The following is a 26632-nucleotide window of genomic DNA, read 5'->3' as shown; positions in this document are numbered from 1 at the left end:
CGGACGCGGTGGGCAAACGACTGGAAGAATCCCTCGTCTCCTCGACTCCTCTCCGTCAGCCGCCGTGGAGCAGAGGTAGAGGCAGCAGTGCGTGCGGGAGCAGCAGCGGTACTTCTGCTGATGGGCGTTGCTGGCGGTGGTGCATCTCTGTAGCGTGGCAGGGTGTCGGGCAGGTTGGCTCGGTGAGCGGCCGTCCTGCTGCCGCTCCTGGGGGTTCTGCTGGTGCTGGATAGGCCAAGGTACCCTGGTCCATTCAACTCGGTTTCGATGAGGGAGCGGCCCTCCCGCCACCCACCAGTCCCGAAGCCAGACGGGTTGTCTTCCTCGTCTTCGCCGTAGATCTCCATGTCTCCCAAGCCCACCAGTCCCTTGACTTTGCCGTAGAGGTTGAACGCTGTGGCAGCAACGGGTAAGAGGATGAACAGCGGGAAGAACAGGTCGAAGCCTTCTCCGATCAGGGTCAGGTTGATTCCCTTGCCCAGGAAGTCGTAGAAGGTCGTCCGTAGTTGGAGGTCTGTGGGCAGGAGAGTGAGGAAGTTGTAGGCCAGAGGAACGGTGAGTCGGGCGACCTGGCCTGCGTACCAGCAGGCAGACTCGTGGTAGGTGTTGCGCGGAACAAGGGCCCGGTTACCCCAAATCTGAGCGTCTGAGATGCCTGTTCCGGTGGCAGCACAGAGGTAGAGAAGCCAGACAGAGGTGAGAAGTTGGGAAGGGAAGCCCACTGGCTCGGACGAAGGCGTCGCGAGGGCAACGATGGAGAGAAAGGGGAAGAATGTGCGGACAAGCTCAGACCAGAGGATGCAGACGGACAGACAGGCGAAGACGGCAGCCAGGCAGATGTAGACGGCCGGTAGGATGTGGGTATATAGCAGATACCGAAGATACGGAGTCAAGAGAGGGCGGCCAAAGCCAGAAGATGACAATGACGACGACGAAGAGGACGAGCGAGAGTCAAAGACCAGCTGCTTTGATGTTGCTGCGTCCAGTATGGTCTGGCAGTCGAGTGCTTCGCAGACAAGACAGGACCAGGCATCCGCGTATCTGGCATGCTTGTGTCTGGCCCGGTAGAGGTCTCTGGTCAGGCCCGCCATGTACCGGTCCGTAATGACATGCGGCACTGAAGCCCTCCCTTCGCACTGGAGACTCTGAACGGCAGCAGACCCCCCTCGTCGCACATCCTGTCCCTGTCCAGCAGCAGCAACGACGTCAACCAGCTCGTCCACCCACTCCTGCATCTCGAGGCTGAGCCCACGCTTCCGCCGCAGCAGAGAGACGATGCTCCGGAGCTCCTCGAGCTTCCCGCCGGCCTCGACAAGCGCATCGTGCACGCGGACCGCCCGCTGCTGCAGCCTGCGCAGCCTGTTGCCCGTCCAGGCAGCCCGCCACATCTTGCGAGGCAGGGCGACCAGACCGTGGCCGAGCAGGTAGATGGCCAGCACCAGGCCCCAGGCGTAGGCGAGGGCCATGACCAGTCCCCGGAGAGAGGAGAAACGCAGCTCATGGGTGAGAGCAAGGTATATCAGGCCCAGCAGGCCGGAGCAGAGCACGATGAGCTGGTACCGGGCGTTGGAGCGGAGGGAGTAGAGCATGCGCTCCCGGGGCGACCTGTGGCCGGAGTCGAGATACTCCCCTAGAAAGGGTAGAATAGCCCTATAGCAGCCAGTCAGTAGACGAACCCCAATAGCAGAGATTATCAGTCTATAAGGCGTACCAGGTGAGGACGAAGGTGAGCCAGTAGGCGATGCGCCAGAAGACGAGCATGAGGCGGGAGGAGAGCCATATCCCGGCGGGCGGGTGGCTGTCTGGCGGGCTGGAGGCGAGGTCAATGGGCACGAGCAGGACGGTGCTGGCAGGCAGGGCGAGGGCGAGGAAGACGGGCAGCACGACGAAGGCCGGAGTTGCGCGCAGGGGCAGGAAGCGCCGCAGCAGGGCGAGGACGAGCAGGCTGATGGCCGCGAGCGAGAGCGCCACGAACACGCCCGAGCTGGCCGGCGTCGCCATCAGTCCATTTATCTGTTGAGGTTATTGAGGTTGATCGGTCGTTCAGATGTTGCGTGTTGAAGCTGTTGAGTCGTTGAAGAGGTCGAAGTTGAAGTCGAGAAAGGAGATCTATATTTCCTAAAAGGGAAAACCTTGAAGCTCATCTCCATCACGTGATATCGAATTTCTGGAGTCGCTTTTTTGCTTTTTATCGAAGAAAATAAAGAATTATTTAGATAAAGCGTTAAAGTAGTTAAAAGTAGTCTGAGTAGTTAAAAGTAGTCTGAGTATAGTTGAGAGTCGCTGGAAAGGAGGAGGAGAAAGGAAGAGGAAGAGAAAGGAAGAGGAGAAAAGGAGTCGAGCAGGAGAAGCAGCGGCCAGGGAGGCAGCGGCAGAGTCAGGATTAATAAAGGAGCAGCAAGACGGCGCAGGGAGAGCTGAGGCTGCAGATGAAACGGTGATTACGGCGTCTCAAGTATCAGGAGGGAGTGAGAGGAAGACCGAGAATGACAGAGGCGAGTGAATAGCAGCGATCAGAGTGAAGCAGCGAGCCAGCGAAGAAAGCCAGCTCTCTCTCTCTTCTTTACTTCTTTACTTCTTTACTTCTTTATTGTCTTTTTCTCTTCGACTATCATTTCTGATGCCTGATCGCTGACAGACGCTCAGAATGCCCAGCCCAGCAAGCCCCGTTTCACCTGCGCGCATCCTCGTCCGCCTCGACCACCTCAACCTCCTCCACGTCTTCGACATCGCCAACTCCCACGACCGCCGCGACTCCTCCTGCATTCAACATCGCCAGCGCCAGGCCAGCTCAACCCAGCTCGACCCAGCCCGCCCTGACCCCGACGGCCTCTCTTGTCCATGCAGCTGGCACCCGCTCGCATCGCCCGGTCTCACCACCGTCTCCTCCTCTTCCTCCTCCTCCACCGCCTCCTCCTGCTGCCCGTCTCACCATGAACTCCTTCCACCAGCTGTCCTCGCCCGCGGCCGGCGCGAAGCCGCAGCCTGTCCAGAAACCAGACAACCAGGCCCTCTTCAAGCTCGTGGTGCAGACGCTGCAGCCCCAGGGCCCCTTTACCGGCTGGCGAGAGGCCTTCCCCGTGCAAGAGCGCGCCCTCAAGGCCATGACTATGTGCGTCCATCCCTCTCCCTCTCCCCTTTTGCTGCCAGCCTGTCCGCAACACCCTACGGCCCGGCCAAGTCACCGTCGTCTCTCCTGTGTTCGACTGCTATTATTCATCTGCTCTCTCGTGGGTGGATGACGACATGACTGGCCGGGCGTTGGTGCGCGGTACCGTGGTTCGGTCCTCTTCCCACTCTACTCTCGCTCGCCAGAAAACTCCAAAAGGCTCACACTTCCTTCTCTCCGCGACTGCAGCATATCCGCCCTCCGTCTAGCAAAACCACTCTGCGAAGTCGGCAAGACCATCACTGCGGGCCTCAGATTCGAAGAACAGACCTTTCGGGAGGCCAACGAGCAGGTAGACTGTTTTCTTCTTCCTCTTCCTTCTTCTTCTTTCATAGTAACAGTGAGATATTAACGCCTCCATAGGCCGATTATGAACGCTTAGTGAATGAGAAACACAATAAAATCCATCAGTCTCGACTGCAGCAGGCCATGATGATGCAGAATGGCATGATGCAGCATGCAAACCAGCAACAGCAACAACAGCAGCAGAATGGAGGCATGCAAGTTTCCCCTTCGCAGATGACCCTGCTTGCTGCAATGCAACAGCGTCAGCAGCAGCAGCAGCAGCAACAACAACAACAACAGCAACAGCAACAACAGCAACAGCCGCAGACGCAGCAGTCAATGCAGGGCTCACCACTCCCCGGTCAGATGCCAAACGGGCGTATGAACCTCCAACATATGCAGCCTCAGCAGACACAGGCCTCCCCATTCATCCAGCAGCAGCTTGCCCGGCAACAGCAGCAGCAGCAACCTCGCCAGGGACTCGGTATGCTCCAGGACTTTGGGAGTCTCGCGCCTAATGAACTCCAAGATGTCAATGCTCTGGCGGACCAGATCGCCCGCAGCACCTCCGCCGAAAACCTCGAAAAGATCAAGATGAGCTTGCAGAACATGCCTCCAGAGCAAAAGGAGATACTCGCTCAAAAGAGAATAGACCCGCTTGCCCACATCTTCAGATCACAGGCCCTCGCTCAGATCAGGAGACGGCGGCTGGAACGCATGGGCCTGGGTGGCCATGGTCAGCAGCCAGGTGGTATGGATCCCGCACAGCAGGCCGCCATGATGGCCCAGATGGGTGGCCAGCCCATGATGGGGATGCAGCAGCACAACGTCCCCATCAGCCAGCCAGAGCTTGCTTTTAACGGCAGTGTCGACCAGATCCAGGGGCAACAGGAAGATGGTCTACGTTCGCAAGAGGCGGGTCAACTTGTGGTGCCAGCGACTGCAAACCCACCGAATGCTACTATGCTCAACCCCCAGTTTGCTGCAGCTCAGGCTCAGCAGCGCTTCCAAAACCATCAGCAGCAGCAGCAACAGCAACAACAACAGCAGCAGCAGCAGCAGCAGCAGCAGCAACAGCAACAGCAACCACAACAACAACAACAGCCAGGAAATAGGCCTACTATGAATCCAGCGCTCCTTGCACAGCAACAGCAACAGCAACAGCAACAAAACGCAATGAGCAAAGGTCCTCAATTCCAGCTGCAGCCTGACCAGGCACGGAACCAAGCTGGCATGAACAACCAGTTAGCCATGTCTTCACAGCCAAACCAGCCATCTCAGATAGCACAACAGCTACCACCTCAAGGAGCAACTCCTTCCATGCCCATGGGCGCTAATCCCACCGGCCAACCTCCGCAGCAACAACCACCCCAGCCCGGCGGAGCAGCCCGTCCTATAATTCCTCCTAATTTCCCCCAAGCTATCCGCGACCATCTCTCACAATTGCCTCCGCAGAATACAAGTGCTTTTCTAGAATCTTATACCAAACAAATGCGAGTCCGACAGACGGCCAATGAGAACCGTGCGAACCAACTAGGCGTGGCCGGGCAGAATCAGGCCCCCCAGCCAGGTCAACCACCCCAGCAACAGTCCGTTGACCAAAATCAACCTCCTCAGAATCTCAATCAAGGCCTGCAGTTCGGCGCGGATCCGAACATGCGCAATAATGCTATGGGCATGCAACAACATCTCGTGGGTGCCGGCGGAGTATCCATGCATCCACAAACATCACAACAGCCACAGCAGCAGCCACAGCCAGCCATGCCACAATCTCAACCCATCCAGCACGCTAAATCATCACCGTTTCAACCCCAGGCCCAACCTCAGTCTCAGGCAGACCTCTCCCGTCAGCAGTATATGCAGCAGGTCCAACTTTCCGAGGATCAAATTCGTGATATGGACCGTGTTGCTTTCCCGCCAAGTGTCATATCCGCTGGTATGGCGGGGATGCCAAATCCTCCCCCTGTCCCCAAAATCCTCAAATCATGGGGTCAACTCAAACAGTGGGCTAGCCAGAATCCTCAGGCCATGGGCCAGCTTACACTGCCGAAACTGCTTGCTTACCAGAAAATGCATTTCCATGGCTTGCAGAAGGAGTTTGTTTCTCGATTCCAGGCCCAAGCTCAAGCCCAAGCACAGGTCCAGGCCCAGGCCCAGGCCCAGGCTCAGGCTCAGGCTCAGGCCCAGGCTCAAGCTCAAGCTCAAGCTCAGGCTCAGGCTCAGGCTCAGGCTCAGGCTCAGGCTCAGGCTCAGGCTCAGGCTCAGGCTCAGGCTCAGGCTCAGGCTCAGGCTCAGGCTCAGGCTCAGGCTCAGGCTCAAGCACAGGCACAACTAGCTGCGCAGGGACATGGACAGAACTTCATGTCTCAGCAACTCCAGTCACCTTTCCAGCAGCCAGGACAGCCCCAGCAGCCGCAGCAACAGCCTCAACAACAGCAGAGTGCCAATGCTCAGCAACCAGCTCTAGGGTTCAACCAGCAGGGTTTCCAACCACAGCCCAGAACTACCCAACCCGGGCAGCAACCGGGGCAGATGGGACAGCTCGCACAACAACCCGGTCAACCAGGCCAACCAGGGCAGCTGCCACCGGGAATTTTGCGGCCTGTCACCATGAACGACGTACAGATAGCACGGCAACAGTTAGGTGCACGAGCGTTGAAAATCAGTGATGAAGGGTTGAGAGCGATTCTAGAAAGAAACCGACAGAAACAGATTCTCAAGGCCCGCGGCATCCCACCGGGCCAACCTCAAAATCAAGCTCAGCTGCAACAGGCACAGGGATTCGTGCCTCAGCAACAACAGCAGCAGCAATCGACACAGCAGCAACAGCAACAATCACAGGCTGGTCCTATGCAAAACGTTGGCCTAGGGGTCCTTTCCGATCATCCTCCAACTTCTCAGCAGCAGCAGCAGCAGCAGCAGCAACAGTCGCAACTGCAAAACATGCAACCACCCGTCTCCTCTAGTCCAATGCAACCGGGTATCTCTCAACCGAACTCTACCCAACCCATGGTCAAGCCCACAGCAGCTCCTATGACTATTCCTCTGTCGGCTAAGCAGCGACCCGTTCCCACTACAAAGCCAGCCACAGTCCCTGCTGCTGTCCCCGCTCCGCCTCAGGGCTTGAAACGGCCCAACCCGTCTGACACCGAAGCCCGACTTGGTGCAATGGACTCTAACTCTCAACCGAATCCCAACGCCAGGCCAATGCCTATCCCCATGTCACAATTTAATCCTATGAACCTTGCAGCGATGAACCCTCAACAACGAGCTCAGGTTGAAGCGCATCTTCGCCGCCAAGCGCAATTGGCAGCTCATGGCCAGCCTCAAGGCCAGCCTCAAATGCCCAACTTAACCCATCGGCGCACGAGAGAGGCGACTACTGAAGCTTGGTCTCGGCTTCCCGAGCCCATTAAGCGAGCCTATGAAGACGAAGTTCGGAATGATACCGAATTTGCTCCCGTACCCATGACTCCTGACGAATACTCCACTGCATCTCAGCAGCTTAGAGAGGGAGTTGATATGATTGCTAACATGGATGCATTGATTATTTGGTTTGCCAAATTTAGGGAGCAGGATCGCTCCCTGAGAATGCTGTTGCAAATGGTACGTCCTATGTTCCTACATTTGTTCCCCCCACCCCTGTTTCTTTTGAGATGATGCAATTGCTAACTATTCACTAGAGGGCGAAGTTAATGAAACAATTCAAGCCGAATGACTGGACCGTCGCCGACCAGCTTACTTGCAAGCCTGATTTCGTTAACAATGCTCTGATTTTTATCCAACGCTGCTACGTGCTCATGTTTTCCCGTCGACAAAACCCACCGAACCAGCAGGGAATGCAACAACCTCAGCAAGGTCAACAGACACAGCAACAACAGCAGCAGCAGACACAGCAGCAACAACAGCAACAAATGCAGATGCAGATGCAGCAAGCGCAAGCCCAGCAGGCACAGGCTCAGCTCCTACAGGCGCAGCAAGCTCCTTCCGCCGTTAATGCTGGAAGAGGCACTGCTAGCCCACAGACACCCAACGTACCTCTGAACGCAGTGAATCTCCAACAGCTTGAGCAACAAGAGCGCGCCAGGCGAGGACAATCTCAAAGTTCCATCCCGCCAACCGCCCCCACTACCCGACAGCCGCCATATCAGATCGGCGCCACATCTCCACAGGGCATCCCGCGCGCTTACGGTCCCCACCAGGTAACCAAAGATAACCTTGTGATCCCGGAGACGAAGAAACGCAAGATGAAGCGGCCTGCCAACGAGTCGCCGGTTAAAACCAACAAGTCTCCTGCCAGCAAGAACCAGCAGCTCAAGGCCACTCCCCCTGCGACTACACCAGTGGCCGCTAGCAAGAACGCAACTCCACCAGCACAAGTTTTCAGATGTAAGGTCAGTGACTGTTCACAGCGCTTTAGAGGCTTCCCATCCCAAGCAGCATTGGACCAGCACGTTCAGGAGACGCATTCGGCTGAAGAACCTATCGAAAATCCTCTTGACTACCTGCTTGAAAGCTTCAAGGTTGGTCTCGGTGTCAACAAGGCCGCGAACCAGCATAATGGAGCCGATACGAGGGCCGCGCCTGCTATCGCTGGCCCAGCCTCAGTAGCAATGAAGCCTTCACCATCTCAGCAGGAGAAATCGTCTATCCTTAAGAGCTCCGCTAGCGCAAACAAAGATAAGAAAGAAGCCACTGCACCTACCACGTCTCTCGAGGCACCTGCCACCACTAAGGATGCCTGGTCCGACAGCCCTATATCCCGAGAGATGATCCGCACCGCTTTCACCGATATAGGCGATGAAACCTCTTGTGGCCTCGTCACCGACCCCGTGGACGATGTCATTGCAGAAAGACTCGAAGCTCTTACAGATGAACTCTTTGAGACCGCACCTGCCAAAGAAACCTCCTCTGGTCCCCGCCATCAGCCATCAGACGACACCCCAGCATCCGCCTCGTCTGCAATGATGCAAACTCCCCGAGATGGTGAAATCAAAGACGAAGAAATGGGTACCGACACGGATAGTTGGATGCCTCTCGATTGGGACAATCTTCCGGATCATCTAGATGATGATATGCTCACCAACGATGGATGGCAAAGCGTCAACTGGGACGCAATGGAGCTAAACGACAACCTTACTGATAGCTCCTCCAAGCTACGACCTGAGCGGCCCATCTACTCCATCTAAACCTGGCTTCTGGGCTTGGCACCAATCCAATTTTCTACTTTTTGCTCTTCACGCCTTGCTCTTTCTACCCATCCCCCCCTTTTTTTCGTTTGCTTTGGTGTTGACCGCCGCATAAAAGACTATATTGCTATTCAAAGGAACCGGTTAATTGGATTTCGTTGAAATAATACCCTGGGTTTTATTGGTGGGACAGGAACTTTGGAATGGGTTTGGCATTAAAAAAAATATATTTTTCCTTTCGTTGGTTAGGATGGGTACTTCTCATTTTCCTCCTGGTTTCATTTTCATCGTTTTTGCAATATCGTGCCCGGTTTAAGTGGCTTCTGCAAGCCTCCCTTCGGCTCCCCCTAATTCTCTGTTTTTTATTCTTAATCACAGCAAGGCGTTTCTGGTCTAGGGTGCTTTCTTTTGATACCTCCAAGCTCGATCATCACTGCTTTAACTATGATAACTAATATCTTGCTTGCATTCCCTTGGTTCTGATAATATCACAAACTTCTTCACCTGGACTTGTTTAACTAATCATGCTGCCCGCGTTTTGGTTTTTTTTTACTTGGTTGTGTTGAGCAGACGGGCTAATACCGGCAGGTGAGCTATACACGGCCATAACACACTGACTAATAATATATTCTGTTAACCATCGCTTTCTAATGTCTGCCATGTACCAGAGATGTGCGCTTGTTCGTTTTGTATACTAGCTCCGAAGAATCAATAGTTATTGATACCCCAAAACGATCTGAAGCCGTTGATTATATATTACGTAATTTAACTCACACGTGATAGCCTTGTGACGTGATCCATTTAAACTTCCTTGGCGCGTCCACTCGCCGAGGTCAGCTGATCACCTTATTTTGTATCACGTGATATTACCCTTGCCTTCCAAATAGAGTTTCGTCACTTTGCATTTCGTCGCGTGCCGGAAAGATCGAGGCTCGGCGCAACCCCCAGCTTTCTCCAGCTCTGGCGGTTAACAAAGACAACAACCTCGACAAGCACGCCATCACCACCGCCTCTTCGCTCTCTTTTGGCTGTACTAACCAGCCAGGAGGAGAAGAAGAATAACACAGGTTACTATTATATTTTACTAAAGTCTTGTCAGAGGAGCAGAGGACTGGCCACCATGGTCCCCAGGGCTCTTGTTCCTTTCCTCGTCACCATGATGTTGGTGACGGGGGTTTGCAATACCCTCCTCACCAAGTATCAGGTAGGTCTCCTGCCCGGATGTGAATAGCTGAATAGAACTATAACTGATAGAAGCGATAGGACATGCAATGTGTGAGGAACTGTGACTCACCGGATCCCAGCAAACGGGTTGCCTTTGAGCAGCCGGTTCTCCAGACGTACGCTCTTCCCTTGCTATACCTACGATGACTTTGTCGAGGACACTCTGTTCATAACTAACTATGAGAACAGACTCCAGATGTTTGTGGGAGAAATGGGATGCTGGCTTGTCCTTTTCTGCATCGACATCTGGAAGGGCTTCATTGCACGTCGATTCTCCTCCGCCGCACCACTATTTACAGACGGATACCAGTCCATCGATACCGCTGACGAGGCTGATGACGAGACTGGTGACATACATAAAGCTGAGGAAGATACAAGGACACAACTGAGTGGAACGAAGATCTTACTTCTTGCTCTACCAGCTTGCTGTGACATCACTGGCACTACGCTGATGAATGTCGGTCTTCTATTCGTTGTTGCTAGTATCTACCAAATGACTCGCGGTGCCCTCGTGCTGTTCGTCGGTCTGTTCAGCGTCGTCTTCCTCAAACGAAGGCTATATTTCTACCAATGGTTTGCCCTGGTTTGCGTCGTTCTCGGTGTGGGTCTAGTTGGCCTGGCTGGTGCCATCTTCCCTGACCATCATAAACCCCCGGTGGACATCGTGCCCGGCGACGCCGATGCAGTTGCAGCTTTGATCAGACGGGCCAGTGAAATTATCACATCGGCTGAAAAACACGTCGATCCCCTCCGAGTCGTTCTAGGTGTTTTCTTGATTGCTTTTGCTCAAATATTTACTGCCTCGCAGTTCGTATTGGAGGAGTGGATCCTTGAGAAATATGCCATGGATCCATTGAAGGTTGTTGGCTGGGAAGGAATCTTTGGACTCCTGGTCACTGCTTTGGCAATGGTCATTTTGCACCTTACCGTTGGCGTTACTGAAAGTGGCAGACTTGGATATTTTGACGCTGTCGAGGGATGGAGAAGCATGACTAGCAACAAGACTGTTGCTATAACCAGCATCCTCATTATGATCAGTATCGGGTACGTAGTCCATCTTTGCCTGGGCTGATGGCCTCGCATTTACTAACTCACTGTTTGCAGGGGCTTCAACTTCTTCGGTCTCAGTGTCACACGTTCCCTATCTGCAACTTCACGAAGCACTATCGACACATCCAGGACCCTTTTCATCTGGCTTGTGTCCCTCGGTCTCGGCTGGGAGACTTTCAAGTGGCTACAGGTCCTTGGTTTCGCCATGCTTGTCTATGGAACTTTCCTTTTCAACGATATCATTACACCACCATTAAAGGCTTGTCTACCTTCTCTTGATGAAGAGACCCGCGAGCCACTTCTTCCCGAAGAGCCAATCGAACATATATAAACCTAGGCTTCCGGATATGGTTATACGCCAATGTGAATATATTGCGTACTTTTGTTGGGTTCATCAATGGGCGTTCAGTGCGACTTTGGAAGGCGAGTATGTTTTATGTCTTCTCTTCTTTAACATATTCACTGTCGTTATCTTGGAATTTCGGGTTTAGTCCATACCTTGCTTTCATCTCTCCGTCTACAGCTGGAAATTGATATGTAACCTTTCTATCCTGGATTCATTGCATAATCGCATCATAGCATTTGGGCAATTTCCCCATATGATTATTTCTCTCCTAGTTTCTCTAAATTGTTCTATTTCACTACATTCTGCTGTCTCAACAGCCTGTATTCTGTTTCCTATAAGTTATTATCAGGATTCCACCAGTTTTATGTCAATCTGAAATAGAAATTCTAATAGACCGAAAGCTCAAACATAAGCCATCCAAGGAAAAGCATGGACATAGTATATTGAGTGAAAAGGAAGACCAAAAAGAGAACTAGGTAATTAGACAGTTTAATGTATGTTTGGATAGATTGAAATTCTCCACCTCCTAGAGCCATCTACCTCGAATAGGAGGTATAGTGGGTATATATAAATGAGAATGGTTATATAAGAACATAAAGTGCGCAGATCTGTTATTTTCATTAGTATACTTACTTGATCTAGAAGCAGTCATCCTACCGCGACGTGATATACTTACCAACGATAGCCCAAGGATCATAGATGACCAGAAACAAATATTCTATATTTCCATGGAAAATTAGCTAATAATCCTTTTAATCGCACGAGTAACGGCTTACGTTAAAAGTCTTTCGTCCTTTCACGAACTTCGATCTCTGGATTGCCACAATAGGTAGTTGCATCATCATCGCAAAAAAGCCGTATCCACGCCACTTTTTAGTGATGCATACCAACACCAGCTCATGTGCAATTGAGCTAACAAGAAATGTAATGGCCATTGCACCTGGAGCTGAGAAGCGTGTTAGGGAAGAAAAGTAGACATGGCGCCGAAGAAAATGATGGACTGGGAGGTTCCATTTTCTCGAAAATTCCAACCTATAGCACAATACTTAGTAGCGATATAATATGACAAAATACCTATATAGATACGTCAGAGGGTTAAAGATATTACATACCAGTCACAAGAATTCCACCAATCAGAGTAGAACCGCCTGTCTGCGAACCGTGTGATTTCGGCAAATGCCCCCAATACGTACTCAAATATCACAAGGAAGACTAGTAGGAACGTCACCATAAACGGGAAGAGGAGCATGCTTATTGTTTCAGCAAGGATCAAGCCCCTTTCAAAATGTGATGGAATTGTGCGAAGTCTAAATGCGGAATCGCTCAGAACAGGCACGATAAATTCCTCACTGGTTAGGGTTAATAGGAAGATACAGCCAAAGACTGCCGCAGCTTTGATGAGCACTTCGATCCAGCTTCTATCCTTAGTTCGTGGATATTCCAATTCGTAACAAAGAGTTGGAAAGAAAATGAACTCGACATAGTTCTTCCAAGTGAGGTTTTGAGGATAGGTGACACAGCCAAGTGGAGAGGTTAGTTCCATAGCTAGGTCTGCTCTCAATTTCCCTACATCTCGTTTAGTTTCAGGCTCGGAATCAGGCGAATCTGCATCACCATTTGCTGGGTTTGCGCCACCGGCTACGGACGGAGATCTCGGGTAATGGACTGCAGCTGGGTAGGCTTTGGCCTGTGGCTTATCCAGAGCTGATAATCGACGCTCAGTTTCACTTAGATGTCCATTGTAGAATGCATATGAATGCATCTTCATCAAAAACACCAGGCTATGGAGGGTTAAGAACACTTGAGACGTCCATGTCCAATCGAGCTTGAACGGCAGTCTGGTTCGGTCAGCTATTCGTGTTTCTTGAGTTAACCAGCAGGCCAAATTGCTGAAAAAGAGTGTATACCTACATGACCCAGAACGAAAGCCACGCAAATTGATATAAGCTCTGCACAATCATGCCTCCCTTTCCCCACCTAAGCAAACCCTTGCTGCGCCGGATTGCTTTGTGGAGCGGCACTGTCACCGCGGTACTGGCCACCATGGCCAGGTCGACGAACGCAAGTTCGATCACGTTCGCTGATAGGAGAGACCAAACATGGACTCTTAGTGGGTATCCAGTATCTTTGATGTTTCTCAGTACGGTGGTGATCACCATAATCACCAAGCTAATCCAAAATAGTACGAAAAAGCCATGAAAGTCTCGGTGGTCACTATTGGGATCGAAATGTGATAGTCGCGGCTGATAATCGATATTGTAGAACATCCGCTGCTTCACCTGAGCACGTACCTGCTTCCGAACATTCGATATTGAATGAACGGAAGGAGGTGCATCCTCTGCTACCGGGGTTGAGCGACCACTATGGGACATCAAGTCAGAACAGCTGTACTTCAAGGCGTCTTCATAGACGAAATGCGACAACAAAATCGAAAATTGTCGGACGGCTATTTACCTTGAAAGACTTGATGGCGTCCTATCCAGGGCCAAATGCGGTCGGTCTATAAACGGATCAATTGCACCGCGCATCACTCGAGGCCGAAGAACGCCTGATTCCTCTGAATCATTGGGAGTCGGCGCCATAACTGAGGAATAGATGTTGTCGCAATGGCATGAAGTATATAAAATGCCGCAGAGAAGCACGATAAAGATGAATATATATAGGTCTCAGCTGTTCAATGGCATGCAGTCCTAGGGAACAGCCATTGCCAGGTTGAGGGCAGAGGAAGGGGCTTAATATAAATATCCAACACGGAGGATTCAAGGTATAGTTACAGGCCACGGCCTTGCGGTCGAGTTGTCCATTGCGATTCGATCGGCCAGGAGGTTGCAAATCGGCGTTGTTTGTTTTTTACCGCTGACGTCAGAAAGCTGACTAAGAGATGACTATTCCATCACGAAATGGATAAATATAAATCCGTCAAGGCTGAGTCAGCCAAATGTTGGCCCAACTCGACCACATAGACCGTTGATAACGGAGCAGCGAAGAACGGCCGCTGATACCTCCGTAACAGCATCCAGCATCAATTCGGAGTAGCAGACGGCCTCACTTGCACGCCCTGTTCCATGCTGAGCAGCCCCTAGCCCCCCCTCGACCTGCCCTGACCCAGCTTGCTCCCCGTTAGGGGTCCACGCCGTCACCATGACCTCTCGTAGGGCGCCCCGCAAAACCCCTTGCGTCCATTTGCAAACGCTGATATCAAGCTTCTAGTCAAGCAATTCATCCGCAATGTTCGCGCATCTAAAACCATCGCCGACGAACGCGCGGTTATTCAGAAAGAGAGTGCTGCTATCCGGGCAAGCTTCCGAGAGGACAGCACTGACTCTGGCATTCGGTACGAGGCAGCTGTTGCTTCCCCTTCCTTATCTCCTAGATGACTAGGGCCCAATGACAGGATACTGACAAGCAGAATAGGAGAAACAATGTTGCCAAGTTACTATATTTGTTTACATTAGGAGAAAGAACACATTTTGGGCAGATAGAATGCCTGAAACTGCTTGCCTCACCTCGCTTCGCCGACAAACGGCTGGGCTATCTAGGGACTATGTTGCTGCTAGACGAGAACCAGGAAGTTCTGACTCTAGTTACCAACTCTTTAAAAAAGTGGGAGACGCTCTACCTCCAATCTGGGCGCAGCGGAATGCTAACTTATATCTGATAGTGACCTCAACCACTCGAATCAATATGTCGTTGGCCTTGCACTATGCACACTCGGAAATATTGCGTCTGTCGAAATGTCCCGAGACTTGTTCCCCGAGATAGAATCCCTTATATCGACTGCAAACCCTTACATTCGTCGAAAGGCAGCTCTCTGCGCCATGCGAATTTGCCGCAAGGTACCTGACTTGCTGGAACATTTTGTTGACAAGGCGAAGAACCTCTTGGTGGACAGAAACCACGGAGTCTTGCTAAGTGGCCTCACTCTCGCGATCGAATTCTGTGAATATGATGAAATTGAGGGTACAGGGGAAATCGTGGAAAAATTCCGTCCAATGGCAGCCGGACTGGTGCGGACGCTGAAGGGTTTAACATCCTCTGGCTATGCCCCTGAACATGACGTGTCGGGTATAACAGACCCATTCTTGCAGGTCAAAATTCTGAGGTTCCTGAGAGTTCTCGGAAGAGGCGATGCGGCTACCAGCGAACTGATAAATGATATCCTTGCTCAAGTGGCTACGAACACTGAATCAAGCAAAAACGTTGGCAATTCTATTCTATATGAGGCTGTTTTGACCATCCTGGATATCGAAGCCGACTCTGGTCTTCGTGTGCTAGGTGTTAACATCTTGGGCAAATTCTTGTCAAACAAGGATAACAACATACGATACGTTGCTCTCAATACCCTGGTCAAAGTGGTTGCTGTAGAACCAAATGCGGTTCAGAGACATAGGAACACGATTTTAGAATGTCTACGAGATCCGGATATCAGCATACGACGGCGAGCACTTGACCTCAGTTTCACTTTGATCAATGAGGGAAACGTCAGAGTACTTGTTCGTGAGCTCCTAGCCTTCCTCGAGGTCGCTGATAATGAATTCAAGCCCGCCATGACAACCCAAATCGGCATCGCAGCCAACAAATTTGCTCCCAACCCAAGATGGCATGTGGACACCATGCTCCGAGCTTTGAAACTTGCCGGAAACTACGTGAAGGAGCAGATCATATCATCTTTCGTCCGTCTCATTGCTACCACGCCCGACCTTCAAACTTATTCCGTACAAAAGCTGTATGCAGCACTGAAGGAAGACATCTCCCAGGAAGGTCTTACCATAGCCGCATCCTGGGTTATTGGTGAATTTGGAGATGCCCTCCTCAATGGAGGTCAGTATGAGGAGGAGGAGCTTGTGAAGGAGGTGAAGGAGACCGACATTATTGACCTTTTCATGAACATCCTTAACAGCACATACGCTACACCAATCGTGACCGAATACATTACTACAGCTGCCATGAAACTCTCAGTCAGAATTTCGGACCCTGCCCAGATTGAGCGAATCCGCAAGTTCCTAAAGACCAAGACCGCAGATCTGAGCGAGGAGATCCAGCAACGTGCCGTGGAGTATAGCAATTTGTTTGGATATGAGCAGATAAGGCAGGGAGTCCTCGAGAGGATGCCACCGCCACAAATACGCGAGGAGCAGCGAGTGCTTGGTGAAGTGACCAATAAACGGCAGAGCAGGCTGCTAAAGGATAAATCTAAGAAGCCATCTAAACCCACTGAGCAAGACATGCTCCTCGATCTCATGGGCGGCTCCGAACCCCCGACCGAAAGCACATCAGGAAAAACTAACGGCAGACAAAATACCGCTGACCTTCTCGCTGATATACTTGGCGGAGGTACCTCAGAGCCAGCACCACAGCCACAACCCACTTCCACCAAGGCTTCAAACGTTAACGACATTATGGATCTATTTGGTTCCAATGGGGCTTCCCAACAGCAGGCTACTTCCGGCCTACCGGGACGACCAACTCCAGCTCCCGCTCCTGCCGCCCCATCCCCTTCCGCGCACGAGGTCTTTAACAAGAACGACCTTCAAGTAACTCTTCAGGTGCAAAGGAATAGTGCTGGAACATGTCAGATACTTGCTAAATTCCGTAACACTTCTGCGCTAGACAGCTTTTCGAAAGTCGGTCTACAAGCCGCCGTACCCAAGACTCAGAAGCTCCAACTGAGCGCTATCAACAAACCAGAACTTGACGGGGGTGAAGAGGGCACACAGGCAATGAGAATTGCTGCTGCGTCTGGCGTAAGTGAACCCCGTTTTTCTCTTTGGTCTACTGTTCCATTACTTTTCATTAACATACATCACCCTTAGTCTCTTCCCCCAAAGCTTCGACTACGTCTAAGAATAAGCTATGCTAAAAATGGCGGAAACCCCAGCGTGGATCAGGTTGATTGGACTGAGCCATAGATATATACCATGTATGCACTTGTTGTATTTGATATCAACTTGACTACCTTCTGGACCCTACCTACACTTACCTTCCCCCGCAACTCTTGGTTTTTGCATATAGCAAAAAGAATCATGGAACATGTTTATACTCGCGTCAAACATGACTTTAATGAACTGAGAACCAAAAAAAAAAAATATACCTTTCGCAAACCCGAGCTCAGGCTTAGGGCAAGGTTGATATGACGCACGCTTACCATGGGCAACGAAATAAAAAAGGACCTTTTATAGATAGCAGATAACACGACTTTATTTCCTGCCTTGACTGACGTAGCTATTCCCTTAGCAATGACCAGTGTAAGGGCTTATTCGCATCGTAAAATATGGTAAAATTCCAACAGCAGCATACTATCGTACTGCAACGACATGGCTAAGATAAGATGACGGGTATCGCCGAACCCCCCCCCCCTCTTCAAATGACTTGCATGAGAGCAGAGTTGGTAGGGAGAACATAGTGAGAGGCCTAGATGAAGCAGCCAAATGACCTGGTCAACTAACGTCGACTGAGTGGAGTAGAGAAACAAGGAGGCTGGGACCATCCCTCCGCTCCTATCAGCCCAACCGACTTAGTTGACTAGAGAATAGTCAAGTTGATGAGATAACCGGCATGTCACCGTCACCAGCAAGGCCGGGATATATCGGTATTTTACGCAGCCAGAAGGCAACACGGATAGATTCCTATCAGGTAGCCGTATATAGCATGTGCAGCTAACTAACAGGGAGGGATGGCTATCCAGATGAGCCTGGCGTGCAAGGAGGTGAGAGGTGATAACCCGGCGGTGGCAGGTAACCCCTGGGCCGCGCATGACCTTACATTCCATTCGATCATCGGCAGTTTACGTACTGTGTAAATCACAGGCAGCCTCGGTGTAGCGTGCGAGAGGAAGTAGTCAGTAATCAGTTAGGCAGCCAGGTCGACTAGACAGCTAGAAGACCTTCAGGGGTATAACTACAGGTAGTCTATGTAGAAGAGAAGGTCCGAGCTATCCTTTCGTTCCTCGTCCAACACCCAAGCTAACTGTCATGTTATTCACGTCCTTGCTTAATCTTATACCCCAGGGCCGTCGATATCACAGTCATGGTACACACCAGATCGGTTTATGCCGATATCGATACTCTACATCCAGTTGGCCGCTATGCCCAGCCCTGCCTATTTATAAATTTTGTTTTCACGTATCAGTCTCTCCCAGGTGCCAATATAGTAAACACCAGCAGAGCTATCCATCCTTTGAATAGAACTAGAACCATTGGCTTGATTTACTGTTCTATGAAGGAGTGTATGAATTTGGGGAATTATTCAAATTGCGGGGAGTTGACTCACTCCTTGTTATCAACCCCCAACGTCGCCGTTCTTGCTAGTGCTGGACATTTCATTTAGCCATAACATCTTTTACGTTCTTGCCCCCTCATTCTCATTGTTTGCCACGCAGTTTTCCCGCCTGCCTATCCACCCAATATTGAGATCAAGCAAGATAACCATCTTTGCTTGTATCATGTATAATGTCATATCCAGTTTAATTTCAAGGAGCCTCTCTAGGTTATGCAAAACGACGAATCGTTCTTTCTGGGAGATTTACACAACTCTATGCGTACCCTTGAATAAGTATTGTCGTGCTGTCTGTCGTAAGTCGAACACGCCGAGAGAAGAGAGAAGCGCAAAGTGCCAAGGACGACAAAGGAAGGTTTGATCTATGCTTGGCGCCAAGATATACCAATTTTAGCAACAGGCTAACTCTTTAGGTTTAAGATTAGCGCGATCAAGCTAACTACGGAATAACCCTAATGCTAACCTTATGCTGAGGCTTGGGCGAATACAGCCATGTATCAACAAACCTAGTGATAGCTGTCAAACGCATACCTCAAGTATCGTTACCCATCATTTTTACACGGAGCCTATCAGTCTATAGAAGATGGATAAGTATTAAAAGATGCTGACTGTCGATTAGTGTGGGAAGTGAAAACGTTCAAGCCGTTAGCTATCTACTCCATCTAGAGGGTATACACTCAATTTTATGAATAGTATCACTCGCTCAACTTCCATTGAAGGGCTCAATACAAAATATCAAATTTTAATGAAAGACTTTGCTATATGTAACGACTGACCATAAATAAACATTTATGCCAAGTATATGGCATGGCATAAACCCATACGGGAAAAAAAAAAAACAAATAATCTCAACACTAGATCGCCATTCTCTGATATGGCTTATCATATCATCAAATCACATTATATCCACATCCAGGTCATTGATGAGTCCAGAAAGATATCCGTTCTTTAAGCCTTGATCTCTTGAGCGCGCTGCTGGACACCCTCCTTCTCGATTTCAAATGCTCCAAACTCGGTTGGCAATTCCTGGAAGCCTTTTCCTGCGACTGCCAATTTATAGAGTGAATTGACCATGTCTTTCTCCATACCACCGAGGGCAAACTTGTGTCCGTCGTTCAGGACAAGGGCGTGAGGTGCCATCTCGCTGGTGCACTTCGTATCCTCCTCAGCCTTGAACCCAGGAGCAGTCCAGCTGCTGCCAGCATATTGGGCGCCACCAGCCAACTTAGGCAGGCACTTGTGGTCCGTATTTCCGACATTCTGCTGTTTCTGGCGCGAACCGCAGATACCACCGTCACGAGTGCTTTGATAGCCGTTCATATAAGAGCGTTGGGGCAACTGAGAGAAGGCAACAGTGACTGCACCCTTAGTCTGGTCATGGAGGGCGCTGGCGCAAATTCGTTGGGCAATGTTGGGGTAATCGAGATAGCCACCCTTGCAGTTGTCTCCGAAGTGGTTTCTGATGTTTGCACCAGCAACGACGGTGGCAAGGGAGATGTATGCAAAGACCTTCATTTTGGATTGAGGAAGGAATTGGTCAAGAGTAGACAGTTGAAGAGGATATAACTTGGATTTGAACGTGTTCTAAAATGTCTTTCGTGTAGTTCTTTGGATTGTTCTGATTTTGCTCTTCTGGCTTTGGGGTCGGGGGGCTGCCTTTATACCTTTTGCCTTCTCTTCATTACCACCTCAACTCACCGGTTAACATGACTTTACTCCCTGGCTAACTACTTGACTGGGCTGAAATCCTTCATGATGGAAGATCTGACATCAATGCCTCAATGCATCTCAGCCGTGCCAAGTACATGACATCCCCACTACCTCTCGAGCACGAAGAGCCGGTTTGAGTTGTGGGCGAGTTCTGGGTATCTTCAAAGTCCGGTCAAATGATGTTATAGTAGCCTGCGCATCGAAAAGATCCGGCCAAGTAGAAATATTTACCCTTGAAGTCTCGATGCAATTCCATTCCGGAACACAAGCCAGAGTCGTCACACGGCCTTAATCCAGCCGGGAAACCATCGGTTAGATAGTGGGAGGTCCAAATTCCATGATACGCAGGTAAACAATAGCTACCAAATGATGCAACCCCATGGGGCGCAGTTCTCGAAGGATCCAGTGCCCATACGTCTTGTTGCTTTGAATTCCGTACCTTGTGTATCAGCCTGAGGATGAACTGACAGAATATTCAAGCCGAGTGAGACACGGAAAAGAGTAGCAGTAGTCGACAAACATCATGTACCCATTGGAAGGCAACCCGCTTAGAAGGATTACATTTGCTGCATAACTGGCTATAATCTCAGCTTTGTCACGACGATCTTCCTCCGCGACTCAGACACCTGTGGGGAAGTCACAGCCTCTTGCTACCCATGGCCCCGAAAGCCTGAAAATGTCAGCAAGATCGTCGATGGAAGTAAGTACGGGACCAAAGGCAACACGAAGATGTCGGAGGAACACTCCCATCGTGATGGATGGAGACAGTGTTGGTGGGCACAAGGTCAGATTGTGCGAGACTGTGTTGGAGCTGGAAATGGGCGTGACGAGCTCGGCCCCAAACCCGTCACATGAAGCCTAGTTACTGAGTAACTATAGTAGGAATCAAAGGGCATTTTCAGGATGATCGAGCAGTTCCTAAAAATGCGATGGATTTATATCAATCTCCTCGTGCACTCAGCCTCTGTAGGTCGACCAAGCCGCAAGGATCCTCTTGAGTCGCCAGGATCTGCAGCTTTGACCCTTTGTTGATGTTCTATTTTTGATATTAATAACCAGTTACTTTCATTGGCTAGCTGAATAATTAATAGGTGTATATAAACTAACTTTGTTGGCCAATCAACGTCTTATATCTATAACATTGTTTTCCTGGATCCCCCTTGCTACACTCTGTAGATATCTAAGTCTATGAGACTGAAGCCAGAGTCTCCTCTATAACTACCATTCAGCGCCCCTTTACCCGGGCTAGCTTCAAAAGATTGACAAAGGTTAGTTATTGGGAGAGAGGCACCAAACGGAGGAGATATCGGGAGAGGGGAGCTATTGCACCTTTGCTTTTGGGGCGAGTCCATATTGACGAATTGATTAGAGTAGAAAATCTCGAGAAAGTAATCGTCGAGGCAAGATATTAAACATTATTATTTAGTACGGAGTAATTAGGTATCTAGGGGGACAGCTCCTATAGTTTTCATCAACTAGTTGGCCAGCTGGGTAGGGCATAACCGACTCAACACGCTAATCAGCTGCCCTGCTTGCTCTGCCAGGCCGTGTGGACAGGATATATCCAGTAGAGCGGCCAACGATCAGCGTCGGTGTCCCTAAAGGTATCAAGGGAGCCATCCACTCAGTCTTTGCGTAGTCAATCTAGGATATGGCCAGAGGAAAAAATACCCTTATGAGCATTACGCGAACTACGCCAACTGCCCCCATACCCTCCTTGCCTTCAAGCAAAGACGGACGTGCCTTGGGACGACCGGATATCATAAAGACGCTGGCAGAGACACTTGAACAGAAACTTGATGCTAAAGCACCCCGCGCAGAATTATATGATATGAGCTGTATTGCATCCCTCCGTTCCATTCCAGTATGAGCTCCCCTTGATAGACTAAATAAATAACACAACAAGAGACATAGATATTCGCCCCCTCCGCACCGACCGTTCATATCCGATGAACATGATAAATGATGATGTGATGAATTCCTGGAACCCAAATGAGAGAAAACGGAGAATAAATAAGCACAAATGGTAGTGTACGATATATGTATAGTATATGGGGAGGTGGAAAATAAATTCGTATAAAATCATGAGTGGGGGGAAGAAAGATGGGGGCAAGTGAAGCAGAAGCGAATTGCAGTAAAAAAAATAAAATAAAATAAAATAAAAAGTCATAAGGTCATGAAGGGTATGGGTAGTTAGTTAAAATATTGTGTATGGGGTAGAATGTTATGGCTTCGGCAGAAGACATGACATGGCATATTCGACTGTTAGTCGCGGCCAATTGTCTGTTGTTGTCTCCAGCAACAGGGAGGGGGAGGGGGGAGCACGTATATGTTGGCAAGAAAGAAAAGGGTCATGTCGAACAAGCTGCAGGCAACAAGACACCGGGAAGCAGAGAACAGTGAAACTCCAGAGTGGGGGTAAATAAAGTAACGCAAGAAATATTAACAAGTATGTATGAATAAGGCTGGTTGAGTTGTTGATCAGGAGACGGCAGAGGCTTTCCTGAAAAAGGCCGGTTTCTTTGGAGGCCCGCCAAAGGAGATGTCTTCTGTCCCAATGCGCGGTGAGTATCTCACCTGGCTGGGAAAGACATGGTAATAGCTTGGTTTCAGTTCTTGGAACATATCGGAGGACCGACTTGATCTGGGAGGCGCAGAAGTTGGTTGGATTGTGACAGGGTCTCGATGTAAGGGAGACGTGCTCTGGGTGCGGCGGTGGCTGGAGCTACTACTGCTAGTGCTGCCGCTGCCGCCGGTTGGCGTGATGATCTTGGGCTGGCGGGTGTTGGGGCGCACGAAATCGCCGGAGGGGACAATGGGAGGGCTACTAGCTGGACTGCTGTAACCGGAGTCGAAGAGGGTGCCTTTCTTCTTGACCGATCGGGGCACAATTGGTTCAACATGGCTGGTATCAAAGGCAGCTGGCACTGTACCAGCTCGACGGAGAGGAGGAGGTGCGCGCGAAGATGTGGAGGAAGACTTTGAGTGTGAGCCGCGGGTTGGGATGCTGTAAGAGGTGTGGAAGCGAGGAGGAGCGTCGAAGACATGATCTCTATCTCTGTCGCGTTCTCTTTCTCGTTCTCTTTCTCGTTCTCTATCCCGATCTCGTTCCCGCTCTCGTTCTCTGTCTCGTTCACGTTCACGTTCACGTTCTCGCTCTGGCATGCGAGATCTGGCAGAGGAGCGACGAGCAGTGTCCTTTTCTCGACGAGATCCCAGCGGAGTGATGTATACGACATTTGGCTTGCCTTCTGCGGCCTTTTGCATTCCAGCTTTTGATCTCATGTATTCGCAAGCGCCCTCGATGTCAGCAGCCATCTTGGGGCTTTCCCAGCTGGACGAATAGCTCGCACTGTGGTATCTAGCTTTCTCGGTTGGCCGTACGTGTTCTCTGAATGGACGAGTGTACTCATGTTCGCTGTACTCGGTCTCAGAGCCAGACTCGGAGGAGGACTCATCTGTATAGTCTTCGACGGTGGCAGCGTAGGCCGTTCGGCTGTGCTTTTCCGACGTATCTCGACGGCGCTCCTTGTCACGGTATTTAGCATTGCTGGCACGACTGCTTCTAGTCGACTCGCGGGCCTCCTTGGCCCTCTCCTTTGCGTATCGAGCGGCTTCACGTCTGGCGTACTCCTTGCTGCTACTGCTACCGCTAGTTTTTCTCTCGTAGGGGTCTCTGTCTCTGGTTCTAGAATGGTGGTGTCTTCTATCGTACCCGGAGTGCTTTCTCGAGCTGGAGCGGTATTCCTCGTAAGGAGAGTCGTCATCTGAGTAGCGAGACGGCCTTGGATTCCGGTCTACCGACACTGGAGAGGGATCTCGAGGGGCCCGACGAGACTTTGAGGTAGGAGGAGGCGGCGGCGGCGGCGGTCGCGATTCGTATTTTGAAGCTGTTGAGTATCCTCTGGGAGTGATATCTTCAAAGACGCAGTTCTCTCTTGACCTCGTTGACCCGGGCGGACCTCTAGCCGCCGCCATTCGCTCCTTCGCAGCGGCGGCAGCCCGTTTCGCCTGGTCATACTTAGCACGCTTGTTCTCGTCTGAGATGAGCTCGTAGGCCTCCTGTATCTTCTGGAACTCGGCGGTGCCCTTTTCGCGGAGGGCCTCATCCTGGATCTTGTCCGGATGGAACTTGAGGGCGAGCTTCTTGTACGCAGTCCGGATCTGGGCAGTCTGAGCAGTCGATGGTATCCCAAGGACTTCGTATGGATCATTAGCAGGCAGATCGATCATCTTGGTTGCCGTGCTTGTGTTTGGATGTTGTTCTCCCAGAAATCTGGTTTGAGGGTCGTCGGGGCGGGAAGTATAACTCTATGGCCGTCCACCGTCTATGTGAGGGCGTGCCTGAGACGGAACGATGCCTGCAGTGAGCGAGCGAGCGAGAGATACACGATGGGCGATGACCGGGCAGCAGAGTGAATGGCAGGCGTGTCATCTATCGGGGAATGATGGATGCCGCCCTGGAGATATAAAAGGAGTGTCGAGGTCGGGTTCGGTTGTGCGGTGCGGGCGAGGGAGCGACAGGGAACGGAGATAGCAGCCAAAAGCCACTGCTGAAGAAGAAGACTAAGGACGACGACGACGACGACGACGACGACGACGGACTCGGACTCGGGATGCTTGCCACCTCGACAACAGCCGGGGATGCTGTGGCAGTGGGAGGTGACGCTGGCGTGCTGGTCTGCAGCGTGTTATGTCCGCAGAGAGAAGATGCGAGAGCGAGCGACGGAGGAGACAAAGGCCTTATTAGTAACTCAACCAAGGCACCGCCAGCAGCAGCAGCAGCGAGAATGATCAGTAAGAATAAGTAAGAATAAGGAATAATATCAGAGCAGCGCCACGCCGTCGCAGCAGCAGCCAGGGCGAGCCTTCGGGGCCGCTGAGTATCTTTATGTAAGGCGGGTGGCCAACACAGCAACCTAGGGGGAGTGAGCCACAGGCCCTGGGCTCCGTCCCTTTCTTCTTTGCTTTTCCTCGAGGATCCTGGCTGTCTCGGTGAGGGCAGCGACGGTGTGTGCGTGAGAGTGAGAGAGCGGACAGCAGAAGTAAGCAGTAATGGCAGTGGTTACTCTGTAGTGATAGAAGTTGATGCTGATGCGGATGAAACAGCAGCGACTCCTCCCAGGGCTTCAGACGGCGGCGATGCAGGCCCGACCAGTGGACCAGAGCGAAAAGCAGCGGTGTGGAGAGCAGCAGCAGCAGCAGCAGTCCAAGCAGTCTAAATATACCTAGCGAGCTTGCTAGATATGCAGATGGAAAAGCAGGGCGACGGGTTAACCAAGCAACGCGCCCCAAGCCGCCAGTTCTGCGGCAGACAGCATCGACCAGCCAGTTACTCGACGGACAGACAGCGACTGCGACGGCTTCTGTCTCATGAAAAGCGCAGGCGGATGCCCTTATTTACCGCCCTGGCAGCGACAAGCGCCGACGCTACAGTCCAGCTCGCTGTGACGGCGCTGTGATGGAGGGCAGCAGGGAGGGCAGCCGGCGCTTCGAGAGCTGATTCGACTGGCCTTCCACCCTCCCTCAGCAGCCTTCCTGGGGCCCTATCTCTCTGCCTTCGTCTCTGTTCTACTTGCTTTTTCCTTCTTCTACTGGAGGGGGAGAGGAGTGAGCATGCTTTTTGCCGATATAAAAGTGCGCTGATCAGTGTTGCTTTCACCTTATACTGTCAAGCGCAAGGGACGATGCGTATTTACTTCCCAGCTGACATCAAAGCCGTGAGCCCTGCAAGAAAGCCATCTACTTAGTTACAGAGAGTTACAGAGAGTTACCTGTGTTGAGGATGGGGTACAAGGGGGCTACGGCTTTCAGGCGCTGCTGGCCACTCGTTGGCGGCGTCAGGCATCAGGATAAAGAAAATAAGGGGAGAGAGACAGGCAGAGCCATTGCTCTTATTTCGTCATCGACGGCTGTCTCTCTGGCCTTGCTGTCCAATCGTCGGGCGCTTACTCGACTGCCTTCGAAACAGGGGGCGCTGTTCATGATGTATACGCATGAGTTAAAAAGGGGGTTTGGGATGAAGGAGCAACACTTGCAATACGGGAGGCCACCTCCATATCGACATCATCACTCTCTGCACTTCCGGAACCGTTCCTGTCTCAGCAAAGGCAGATTCAATTATGCTTTGGCTCGTCTTTGCCTCGGGAACCCGGTCCGCCAGAACCGTCAAGTGTCAAGGACGTTGGCTCACACACTGATTCGTGCTGCGCCAACTTTGTTAACTGGCCCCCCCCCTATATTCATATTAGCACTGGCTGGCTCGCTATATCAGATGGCTGGTGGGTGGCCAACTGATCGATGGAGACGGCCAAAACCCAAGAAACGAGAGCAACGTCGCTTTTTCGCCGTCCATCCAGCTGACTGTAGCAGCGACGGGCCTTG

The 26632-nt window shown here is 51.1% G+C and overlaps 8 protein-coding genes across 8 annotated transcripts; 3 read left to right on the top strand and 5 right to left on the bottom strand.

Moving 5' to 3' along the window:
* Nucleotides 1–55: 55 nt before the first annotated feature.
* Nucleotides 56–2058, bottom strand: TERG_00394 (uncharacterized protein; the record flags this gene model as incomplete). The annotated part of the gene is made up of 3 exons (XM_003238357.2): nucleotides 1712–2058; nucleotides 296–1650; nucleotides 56–225 (listed from the first exon to the last, which is right to left on the bottom strand). Exons 1-3 carry the CDS (start codon nucleotides 1999–2001, stop codon nucleotides 56–58), a joined length of 1815 nt encoding a protein of 604 aa, XP_003238405.1. The 5' UTR covers nucleotides 2002–2058.
* Nucleotides 2059–2933: 875 nt separating this feature from the next.
* TERG_00393 (uncharacterized protein) lies at nucleotides 2934–8643 on the top strand (the record flags this gene model as incomplete). The annotated part of the gene is made up of 4 exons (XM_003238356.1): nucleotides 2934–3112; nucleotides 3359–3461; nucleotides 3533–7060; nucleotides 7138–8643. 4 exons carry the CDS (start codon nucleotides 2934–2936, stop codon nucleotides 8641–8643), a joined length of 5316 nt encoding a protein of 1771 aa, XP_003238404.1.
* A 1120-nt stretch (nucleotides 8644–9763) lies between these two features.
* Nucleotides 9764–11248, top strand: TERG_00392 (uncharacterized protein; the record flags this gene model as incomplete). Its single annotated transcript, XM_003238355.1, has 4 exons — nucleotides 9764–9847; nucleotides 9907–9983; nucleotides 10057–10911; nucleotides 10972–11248. The coding sequence occupies 4 exons, from the start codon at nucleotides 9764–9766 to the stop codon at nucleotides 11246–11248; spliced, it is 1293 nt and encodes a 430-aa protein (XP_003238403.1).
* A 1102-nt stretch (nucleotides 11249–12350) lies between these two features.
* TERG_11560 (uncharacterized protein) lies at nucleotides 12351–13031 on the bottom strand (the record flags this gene model as incomplete). Its single annotated transcript, XM_047750661.1, has 1 exon — nucleotides 12351–13031. One exon carries the CDS (start codon nucleotides 13029–13031, stop codon nucleotides 12351–12353), a length of 681 nt encoding a protein of 226 aa, XP_047605100.1.
* A 139-nt stretch (nucleotides 13032–13170) lies between these two features.
* On the bottom strand, nucleotides 13171–13845 carry TERG_11559 (uncharacterized protein; the record flags this gene model as incomplete). Its single annotated transcript, XM_003238354.2, has 2 exons — nucleotides 13171–13624; nucleotides 13718–13845. The coding sequence occupies 2 exons, from the start codon at nucleotides 13843–13845 to the stop codon at nucleotides 13171–13173; spliced, it is 582 nt and encodes a 193-aa protein (XP_003238402.2).
* Nucleotides 13846–14404: 559 nt separating this feature from the next.
* Nucleotides 14405–17172, top strand: TERG_00390 (uncharacterized protein; the record flags this gene model as incomplete). The annotated part of the gene is made up of 5 exons (XM_003238353.1): nucleotides 14405–14414; nucleotides 14474–14597; nucleotides 14678–14866; nucleotides 14925–17007; nucleotides 17077–17172. 5 exons carry the CDS (start codon nucleotides 14405–14407, stop codon nucleotides 17170–17172), a joined length of 2502 nt encoding a protein of 833 aa, XP_003238401.1.
* Nucleotides 17173–17658: 486 nt separating this feature from the next.
* TERG_00389 (uncharacterized protein) lies at nucleotides 17659–20053 on the bottom strand (the record flags this gene model as incomplete). Its single annotated transcript, XM_003238352.2, has 1 exon — nucleotides 17659–20053. One exon carries the CDS (start codon nucleotides 20051–20053, stop codon nucleotides 19487–19489), a length of 567 nt encoding a protein of 188 aa, XP_003238400.1. The 3' UTR covers nucleotides 17659–19486.
* A 2676-nt stretch (nucleotides 20054–22729) lies between these two features.
* On the bottom strand, nucleotides 22730–24900 carry TERG_00388 (uncharacterized protein; the record flags this gene model as incomplete). Its single annotated transcript, XM_003238351.2, has 1 exon — nucleotides 22730–24900. The coding sequence occupies exon 1, from the start codon at nucleotides 24479–24481 to the stop codon at nucleotides 22730–22732; it is 1752 nt and encodes a 583-aa protein (XP_003238399.1). The 5' UTR covers nucleotides 24482–24900.
* Nucleotides 24901–26632: the final 1732 nt, after the last annotated feature.

Source organism: Trichophyton rubrum (assembly GCF_000151425.1).
Source record: "Trichophyton rubrum CBS 118892 genomic scaffold supercont2.1, whole genome shotgun sequence".
Classification (NCBI taxonomy): domain Eukaryota; kingdom Fungi; phylum Ascomycota; class Eurotiomycetes; order Onygenales; family Arthrodermataceae; genus Trichophyton; species Trichophyton rubrum.
Note: the sequence above shows the minus strand (reverse complement) of the source record. Positions and strands in the feature narration are given on the sequence as shown.